At 45.1% G+C, this 10,299-nt stretch overlaps 1 protein-coding gene across 14 annotated transcripts in view; it reads right to left on the bottom strand.

Annotated features, from left to right (window-relative positions):
* Map7d2 (MAP7 domain containing 2) overlaps positions 1-9,955 on the bottom strand; it is a 112,996-nt gene extending 103,041 nt beyond the window's left edge. For 5 of the 14 annotated variants that reach the window (XM_017798861.2, XM_008835716.3, XM_008835714.3 and 2 more), the window contains exon 1: positions 9,723-9,953. In XM_017798861.2, coding sequence (XP_017654350.1) covers positions 9,723-9,861 — 139 coding nt within the window. In that variant the 5' untranslated portion in view covers positions 9,862-9,953. Of the gene's footprint in view, positions 1-9,722 lie in introns of all 14 variants that reach the window. The other 9 variants (XM_008835719.3, XM_017798863.2, XM_029564794.1 and 6 more) reach the window with 4 other exon arrangements.
* Between the last annotated feature and the right edge of the window lie 344 nt (positions 9,956-10,299).

Raw genomic sequence — 10,299 nt, forward strand, 5'->3', positions numbered from 1 at the left:
ATGTAGCCCATGCTGGTCTTGAACCCACTATACAGACAAGGATGACCCTGATCTCTTTGACATAGTATTTTCATGTTGTGCACTTAAGAATAAAAGTGAGGGACTGGAAAGATGGCTCAGCGGTTAAGAGTACTGGCTGCTCTTGCAGGAGACCTGAGTTCAGAAGGTGGCTAACAACCATCCATAACTTCAGTTCCAGGGATCTGATGCCCCCTTTGGCCTCCACAGGCATTGCACAACACAGGTGCACTTACATACATGCAAGCAAAACACTCATATAAATAAAATAAAAATAAACTTTTTTTTTAAAAAAAGTGGGCTGCTTCTGAGAACATCTCCTAGCTCAGGAACTTTATCAACATAGCAAGCCAACCATTCACCATATATTTCTTCCTTCATCCTCTCACGTTTGTGTCTCTACCATTACCTTCAGAAGGTCCAAGCCCTCAGTTCCTCAGTTTATATAGGTCAGGATGCTATATAAACTTCAATCACTTGATCCTCCTTCAATTCTCACACTTTATGAGACTCCTATGCATGCATACGTTAACTAAATACGGTTTTTCTCCCATTAAGTTTTATGTCACCTTCATTTGTTTCCAGTCAAAGAGCCTAAGACGGGTCACTACAACAGATTTTGAACAGTTCTAGCAACAGGCCCCAGATATCAGCAGGTTCCAGACATCAGACATTGTTAAGCCAAAGACTTTCAGCAGTTTTCACAAAGTTGAAAATTCCAAGTCCTATACTGCCAAACAAAGCCAAAAGTACCAAACCAAACCTCAACTTTACGTCTTTACCTCCAGACCTGTGGTCATCCAGCCATGATGGCACATACCTATAATCCTAGCATTCAGGAGGTAGATGTAGAATGAGTTCTTGGCTGTAGGATGAGTTCAAGACCCATCTTAGCTATAAACAATCAGAGGCCAGCCTGGGCTACATGAGATTCAATCTCAAACAAACAACAAAAAAGGAATAGATTGGGGATGGAGAGATGGCTCAGCAGTTAAGAACACTGCTTGGTCTTGCAGAAGACCCAGGTTCGAATTCCAGTGCCCACATGGCAGCTAACAACTGTCCTAACTCCAGTCCCAGGGGATCCAGCAGCCCCTTCTGTCCTCCACGGGCATTGCACGATACAGGTGCACTTACCTACATGCAGGCAATACACGCATACACATAAAATAAAAATAATACATAAAATTTTTAAAAAAGGAATAGATGTTTATGGGCGTACAAGGTCCAAGCAGTATCCAACAATAGTTGCCACTTCATCTGCCTGTCCCTGTTACTCCTGTACTAAAATTATAGGCATGTGCCGTCATGCTCAGCTCACAAACAGGATTTTATTTCATTATGGTATTTTTATGCATGTATTTCATTATTTGATATATTCTTCCCATTGCCCTCTCTCGTTCTCCCTTTCCCCTACTATTGGGGTCCCTTTTCTCTCCCCAAATAGTCCTTTCTCTTTCACTTAAAAAATTACCTTCCACATACAAGAGAAAATTTGGTAATTATCTTTCTGCATCTGGGTTATCAATAAAGTTTTAAGCACTTTGTGGCCTGGGGATACAGTTCAGTGGTATAGTGCTTGCCTAGCATGGACAAGGCCCTGGGTTCAACCTCCAGCATTCATAGATTTATAAAATGCACATATAAAGAAATGTAACTCTAAAAAAGGATAAACAATTCTGATTTATTAGGGACCTCTCAACCTTTACAGCCCTACCTTATTCGAATCCCTAGGGAATTCCCTGACCCTCCAGTTTGTTTCCCTACAGTCTCCTGCCCCATGGCTGGGGATGGAAGATATGCAGGTGAGACGATATCAAGGAACCTCATCTTATCTCTAAGAAAGCTCCTTAAAAGTTCTCTCTTTAGGGGCTGGAGAGATGGCTCGATGAGTAAGAGCACTAGCTGCTCTTGCAGAGGATCTGGGTTCCATTTCCTCCACATGGTGACTAACAACTGTCTTTAACTTAAGTTCCAGGGGAATTCAACGCCCTCTTCTGACCTCCGTGGGCTTTGCATGACACAGGTACACTTACATATACCTAGGCAATACACTCATACAAACAAAATAAAAAGAATCAAAATTTTTTAAAAGTTGTCTTATTAGGCCGAGCGTGGTGGCCACGCCTGTAGTCCCAGCACTCGGGAGGCAGAGGCAAGCAGATCTCTGTGAGTTTAAGGCCAGCCTGGTCTACATGGTGAGTTCCAGGACAGCTGGGGCTACAGGGAGACCGTTTCAAAAAAAAAAAAAGACAAAAAATAAGTTCTCTCTTTGAAAGTTCTGAGGTGGGGCTGGAGAGATGGCTCAGCATGTAAGAATACTTGGTGCTCTTGCAGAGGACCTGAGTTCGGTGCCCAACACCTTCATGGCAGCTCACAAGTATCTCTAACTCCAGTTCCAACGGATCCAATGCCCTCTTCTGGCCTCCAAAGGCAGCAAACATGCATGTGATATATACACATGCATGCAGGCAAAACATTCATATACATAAAATAAAGATAAATCCTTTTTTTTTTTTTTGGTCTTTTTGAGACAGGGTCTCCCTGTAGCCCCAGCTGTCCTGGAACTCACTATGTAGACCAGGCTGGCCTTGAACTCACAGAGATCTGCCTGCCTCTGCCTCCCAAGTGCTGGGACTAAAGGCGTGCGCCACCACACCTGTCTCGAGATAAATCTTTTTAAAGAAGTTCTGAAGTATCCTAAATTTAATTACAGAGGAACAGTAAGGAGAAAGGAGAGATGAGGAAAGTTAGTCAAAAAATTATCTTAAAGCCAGGCATGGTGGTGCATGTGTAATGCCAGCACTTGGAAGGTGGAAGCAGGAGAACTAGGATTTCAAGGCCAGCCTCAGCTACATTGCAAGTCTGAGACTCTGAGAAAAAAAATTTTTTTACAATTTTAAGTGCACGTTAAAAATCTGTTTTATAATTTATTATTATTTTATGTGTATGAGTGTAGCATCTGCATGTATGTAGGTGCACCTGTGTTGTGCAATGCCCACAGAGGTCAGAAGAGGGCATCAGAACTGGAGTTATGGATGGTTGTTAGCCACCATGTGGGTGCTGGGAATCGAATCCACATCCTTTGCAAGAGCAGTCAGTGCTCTTAACTACTGAGCCATCTCTTCGGCCCCCACATGTTAAAATCTTAACTCAAGTTTTGCCATAGCATCCTGCTTGCAGTTCCAATCAAGCTAGAGGCAACAATCTTAGCAACAATGTAGACTCGATGTAAATATCTTGTGCCTTCCCCAGTTTTTCTTTATCAACAGTCTGCTTTTTAGATCTGCCAGACATTTCCCAACTGCTACCAAGACTTGTCCCAGGGCCACTCTTTCTTTTTGGTTACCATCTGTAATGAATCAATAAACCCTTTTATTTCAGAGAGTGCTTGATCTCATGCGTTTTGGTTTACCAAGAACGGGCAAGCAAGTTTAGTTCAGTTAAACAATTATTACCTGTAGAATGCAGAAAAAAACTTAATAGACCTTGGGACACATAACTTGTGTTTTCATTATCTCAGACCTCTCTATCAACACACTTCTGTAATCCAACTAGTATTTACTGAGCATTCAAGCCTGTGTAGCTGCTTCTTGTATAACACAAACATTACAGACTTACTGTGCACACACTCTGAAGAAGGGCAGGATAACCATCCAGCTCCCTTCTGTGCCAGGTGGCACCCAGGGAGTCACCTATAAACTGGACCCATCCGTTGCTCAAGCTAATGATCTAATAGGAAGATACACACAACTAATAATGGCTAAACACCTGGAGGACTTTCTAGACTGATATTAACTATGTCATAATAAAGACAATGCTCCACCTCCATGTTTGTCTTTGGATCCATTTTAAAGGTGATATAACAAACCAAGGGTAGTGGACTATACTTGTAATCACAGTGCTCCAAAGGCTGAAGCAGGAGGATTACCACAAGTTCACAAGGTCAACCTGGGGTACAGGGCAAGACTGTCTCAAAAATTAAGGGGCTGGGGAGATGGCTTAGTGGTTAAGAGCATTGGTTGCTCTTGCAGAGGACTTGGGTTCGGTTCCCAGCATCCATAACTGCAGTTCCAGGGTATGTGACGCCCTTTCCTGACCTCCTTGGGTACTGAATGCACATGGTGTACCTACATACATGCAGGCAAAACACTCATATACATAAATTTAAAATAAATAAATAAAAAAAATTAAAAGAGCCCACCTTTAATCCCATCACTCCAGAGGCTGAGGGAGGAGAACTGCTTGGTGTGTGAAGAGAGCATGGCTACAAACTGAGTTGCAGGCCAGTCCAGGCTACAATGTAAGATCCAGTCCTTCACCACCAAATGAAAAAAAGTGAGAAAACTGAAGCTCTGAGATGTTAAATAGTTTCTCTGAGGATGACAAAGAAGAAGAGGGCTGGTATTCATCCCTAGGCATTCTGGGCCTCAATCTACTCAGCCTTCGTGTCAACAGTGAGTGAATACTGATTTAGAATTGGAAAGTTAATCTAACACAGCCAGAATTACCTCAAGCATATACAGGAAGAGATTCAGGGATAGAGAGTCGGCTCAATGGATAAAAGTGCTAGCTGTGCAATCCTAACAACTGCAGTTCGGTTCATAGCACCCATGTAATAAGTCAGGTGTCCCATGCATACCTGCAACCCTGGCTCTGAGGAGGGCAGAGACAGGAGGATTACTAGGACTTGCTGATTTCCAAGCCTATCTGAGAAAATGCAGGACCATGCCTCAAAGGAATAGGTGGACATGAAGGGACATCCATGCTCTTTTGGCCTTTACACTTTACACATGCATACAGGTGTGCACAGTCATGCACAAACACATGTGTACACACAGACATATACCAATAAAGCTTACAAAGGAAGTTCATTAATTCTGAGTGAAAAAGCCTAATGGAAAGTGAACTGGAAATAAAAGGGGAGAAGGGAGCATTTTAGACAGAGAACAATCCAGAACCTAAGTGACACTGATGTAGCCTGACACAACAGTAGATAGCAGCCGGAGACCCTATGTGCTGGTTAAAGGTACTTAGGCAGATCAAAACAACAGGTCCTTGTTCCTCATTTGTTTTACTGGGCATACATCACAAGCACTAAGAACAGCAGCATACTGGGAGATTTGCATCTCATAAGTAAAATAACTGAAACAAAGTGCTGGAGAGATGGCTCAGTGGTTAAGAACAATTACTGCTCTTCCAGAGGACCTCGGATTCAGTGCCTAGCACCCACACAACTGTTCCTAACTCCAGTTCCTGGGGACTCGACGCCCTCTTGTGGCCTCCACGTGCATTGCATGCATGGGTACATCTACATACATGGAGGCAAAACATTCTTAAAACAAAAATAATTTAAAACATTTTTAAAAGGCATCACTAGTGGGTAAGTAGAACAAAGACAGGATTTCAATACTGGAAAAACCTGTTGCTAGAAGAAACAAGCAGAGGTATTCACTTCAATCTCCTACAACAGCTGCCAGGAAAACCACTCATATTCCTCAAATATGTCAATGAGCCACAACATGGTTTCAGTCTAGACATCTCCAACCTCCCTCTCTGTGTGATCGCCATAGCACTCAGTGCATGCTTAGAACAATGGATGATGTCTAAAAATGAAAGTTATTTCTCATTAAAAGGCCTTCTTGAGAGACCAAAAATGATTGGGATGAATAATCATCATCATCACCACCACCAATTGTGGTGCTGGGGATTGAACTCAAGGTCTTGTGCATGCTAAGCAACCACTCTACTAACTGAAAAACATCCCCAGGCCCATTGTTAAAATATAATTCAAGTGTTAATATTTTCTGGAGTGGGAAATGTAACTCTGTAAAATGCAGGTCTAGTATGTGTATCAGCCTATATTTAATCCTCACCACCACAAAAAAACAATCAAGATTTTTCTGAGGCGCTGAGATGTGGCTCAGTCTGTTAGAGTGCTTGCTACCATACATGAAGTCCTAGGTTTAATCCCCAGCACTGCATGAACTGAGTGAGGTGTGAATGGCTGCAATCCCAGCACTTGGGAAGTAGAGGAAGGAGGATCAGAAGTTCAAGATCATCCTCTACATAGAGTTTAAGACCAGCCAGGGCTACATTGAGACCCTGTCTCAAAAAAAAAATCTGTAAGGATGACATTTTCTAAGTATTTGGATTCATTTTCCCCCAAAGTACAAATGGTGGCATCACCTGCAACCTACACTGAACATTCTAATTTTAGCACATTACCTCATTGCACTTAAGAGGTTGGGTTCACATCTTTCCATCATTTTCAAGTAAATGAAAACAGCTTTAAGGTAACCTTATATTGAATTATATTCATTTATTATTTTAATTAGCATGCAAAGGTAATGGGTTTTATCATGGCATTTTCATAGTTTCAGGGTTTCATTTTATTTTTTAATTATGTGTGGGTTTGTGCACAAGTGCAGTGCCCAAGAGAGCCACAAGAGGGCATCAGATCCCCTGAAGCTGGAGTAAAAGGCCACCAGAGGCACCCAAACTGAACACTGCTTCTCAGCAAGAGCTGTAAATGCTCTTAACTGCTGAGTCATCGCTCCAGCACCCCCACCTGCCAGTTTTTGTTGCTTCTCCTCTGTCCTGCTCAACTCCCCTCCCTCCCTCACCAGCTCCGTTCTGCTTTCATGTCCCACAGTCTATTACCTTCTTGGTTGTCCCCTCTCTCCCTACCACAAAACCTCCTTTTCTCCTCTTCCTGGCCCTTTTCTAGTTTCAAACCCTATTGACACACCCACAAATCAGTGGTTAATACTAGCTGCTCTTGCAGAGGACCTGGGTTTCCCATTCTCAGCACCCACATGGCATCGAACTCCAGCTTCAGGGGAATCCAACGCTGTCTTCTGTCCTCCATGGGCATTGTGCAACATTAGTACTTACATATATGCAAGCAAAACACACATACACATAAAATAAATACATCAAGGATACAAATCTGAGAGAAAACATATGGTATTTGTCTGAGTTTGGGTTACTTCACTTAATAATTTCCAGTTCTGAAAATGCCATAATTTTATTTTCTTTACACTTGAATAAAATTCCACTGTGTATATATACCACATTTTCTTTACCCAGTCATCTGAATTTTGTTTTATTGTTTTGGTTTTTTTTTTTTTTTGGTTTTGTTTATTTTTGAAGCAGGGTCCCCATGTACTCCAAGCTTGCCTTGAACTCCCTATGTAACCAAGGTTGGCCTTGAACTCCTGACCCTCCTGCCTCCACCTCCTAAGTGCTAGGATTACAGACATGCACCATGTCTGGCTCCATTCAACTGCTGATGAACATCTATGCTGACTACACCTCCTGGCTACCTATAGAGCAGCAGCTTAAAATTCTGGTTGTTTTTTTTTTAAACACTAGGCCTCAAACATGCTAGGCAAGCATTCTACCACTGAGCCATATCCCTAGACTGAAAGCTAATCTTAGTATTAGTAGAGTGCATTAAATGATTCTATAGTAAGTATAATTGAGAATCCCCCCTTAGGGAGTTGTGTGTGATGACCCATGCAGCTGAGGCAGGAGGATCGCCATGAATTTGAGACCAGCCTGGGCTACATACTGAGTTGCAGGACAATCTGGGCTACACAGATTCCCTCCCCTCGCCACTGAACAGAAAGAAAGAAGAGACAGTCCCCCCTTGTAGGGAGAGTGCAGTACAATTTTATGCATGTATGCATAGGCACGTCATAATGAAACCTATTGTTTAAACACTATATATATATATATAATCCCTTAAGACTGTTGGTGATGGGTAACCCAGGCAGAAGGATTACAAATTCAAGCCCAAGCTGGGCTACATTGCAAAACCCTATCACAGACACACACCTGTCTCTCCTCAAAGACTCCCCTTTGAAATAAAGAGGAAAAGTCTTATTTGTTCTTTCACACAGCTATTAAGAATGACCAAGTATGTTGCTAAAGTAATCTCTCAATGTTCACTGTAGGTTACATATTTAAAAGTTAAAGCTGGGCATGGTGGCAGATGCCTTTAGTCCCAGCACTCGGAGGCAGAGGCAGGTGGATCTCCGAGAGTTCAAGGCCAGTCTGGTCTACATAGTGAGTTCCAGGGCAGCTGGGGCTACAGGGAGACCCTGTCTCAATAAGACCAAAACAAAACAAAAAAATCTTAAAATTGGTTTAGAAATTCCAAAACATAAACTAATGTCATCATAACAAACAGAGCAAATGGGGGGGGGATCTACCCCGTAAATTCCTTCAAGTAAATTAAAATCACAGATAAACCTGACATTCAACCATACCCAGATTCTCCCCTCATTACAAGAAACATCTAAATAACCTATTACTTAAACTCCCCACCAAATAAAAATATAAAATCAATTTCCCTTTTCTAATCTTTATTGTACAGAGTCCCCTTTGCCAGAGAGGGCTGGTTTTGGGGTGTTGGTTCATGGTTCAAACCAGATGCTGTCTGAGTTTCTCAAGTTAAAAGGATTAAAGCTGAAGAGCAGGTTTAAAAGGTACTTATTATCCCTACCCTGTAGCATTTTATTAAGTAGTGCATTTAATAAAAAGCACGATAACACAAACTAGATATAGTTTTAGCCATCCTCTCCTTTCTATGAATGATGTGAGGAATGGTTCAATTAAAAAAAAATAAAAAGTCCCCTTTCTCCCAACAAAAAGCATGTTTTAAGTGACTAAAGGTATACTGGCAAGCTGGGCTGGGTGGCATGGGGTCCAGGCCAACATAAACTAGATAACAAAATCCTTTCTCAAAGCAAACACCCCCCCCAACCCCCCAAAACACTCCATCTTCACGATGTGCTAATTCCCGGAATCGTAGAAAGATTTGTGCAGGGTTGTATGTGTGTGTGTGTGGTGGGGGGTGTACGTTAAACTGCAGTAAAAAAAAAATGAATACTTCACATTAACTTAAAAAGGGTGTTGCCAGAAAAAATCGAATGAAATCATTTTCCACGTTGCTTATATCCACGCACCACCTGCAAGCATACAGAAGGTTAGCACCAGAAAACCTGTTCGTCACATTCTTCCAAACGTCCTCACGATGTCCTCCTAGGGCAGCCAGTACTGGAACCCGGGTCCCCGCCCCCCACACTGTCAGTACAGCCCTGCGGGCTGGGCTGGGACACTCTTTGCAACGTAAGGGGGCTGCGGCCGGGTCAGACACCCCGAGTACTAGAACCTGGACCTCAGCGGGCTCGTCCGGGAGGCGGGGTACACGTACTGGCAATGACCCGCTCCCTCTGCCGCACGCCGGTGCGACACGAAGGTTTTTGCGACCTGGAGAGGCCAAGAAACCGCAAAGCTGGGCCACCTTCGCGGCGGGCTGCGGTGAGCGGCTCTTGCGCGCTCGGCAGGATGGAGAGCCCGAACGCAGCCCCGGGCCAACCGCCGCCATCCAGTCACGACACCTTGGCGGCCCCGCGCCGGCATGGCCGGCATCCCAGAAGCCCCCTCGAGAGCCGAGCGTGGGCCCCGGAACACCCGTGGAAAAAACACTTGTTCCCCGCTCCTCGCCACCCCAAGTGCGCCCACTCACCCACGCCAAGCCCAAGGGGACCGCGCCACCTGCAGAGACAGGGACGCAGCCCGGGATCCCCGCGTTAGCGGACCCAAGCCCAGGAAAGGACGTCCTTAACCACCGCCCGCGCCGCCCGCCCCGGGGGTCCGGAGCCCACTGCGCCCCGGCGCTGCGAGGGCCTTACCTGCGGACCGGAGGGTGGACTGCGATGGCCGCGCCGCCCCGGCTTCCGTCGGCTTCCCGGGGAGCAGTGAGGCGCCCCGCGCAGCACCTTCGGACCGCGGAGCTCCAGCTCCGTTACTGTCCCCTCCACCACGCTCCATCGAGATGCGCTTGATGCTGCTGCACAGGCGCACTGTCCAGCCCCTCGCGCCGCACCAGCCCCGATGCGTGTCAGCTTGCGCACGCGCCCTCCCACCTCGTGCGCTGTCCCCACACTGCCGGGGCGCGCCGCACCGGACCCTCGTGCACCCGCATGTGCGTCACTCATCCTGCTCGTGCGCGCGCGCACGGGAAAGGGCCTGCACGTGCAAGGCGTGCACAGGTTGTCTTCCAGCCCTGTACTCCGACGAAACGCGCTGCTGTTCTCAGGAGGAGCGCGCGGAGTGTGCACTTGCAGTAGGCATTACAGTATTCGAACTTGTGTGCGCACAACTCCTTACTGCCTACTCACATGGCACACACACACACACACACACACACACACACATACACACACACCAGACCTGGGCACATTTCCTCATGCATCTTACACATATAGT

This window comes from Nannospalax galili, unplaced genomic scaffold (assembly GCF_000622305.1).
Source record: "Nannospalax galili isolate Female #2095 unplaced genomic scaffold, S.galili_v1.0 scaffold217, whole genome shotgun sequence".
In the NCBI taxonomy this organism is placed as follows: Eukaryota; Metazoa; Chordata; class Mammalia; order Rodentia; family Spalacidae; genus Nannospalax; species Nannospalax galili.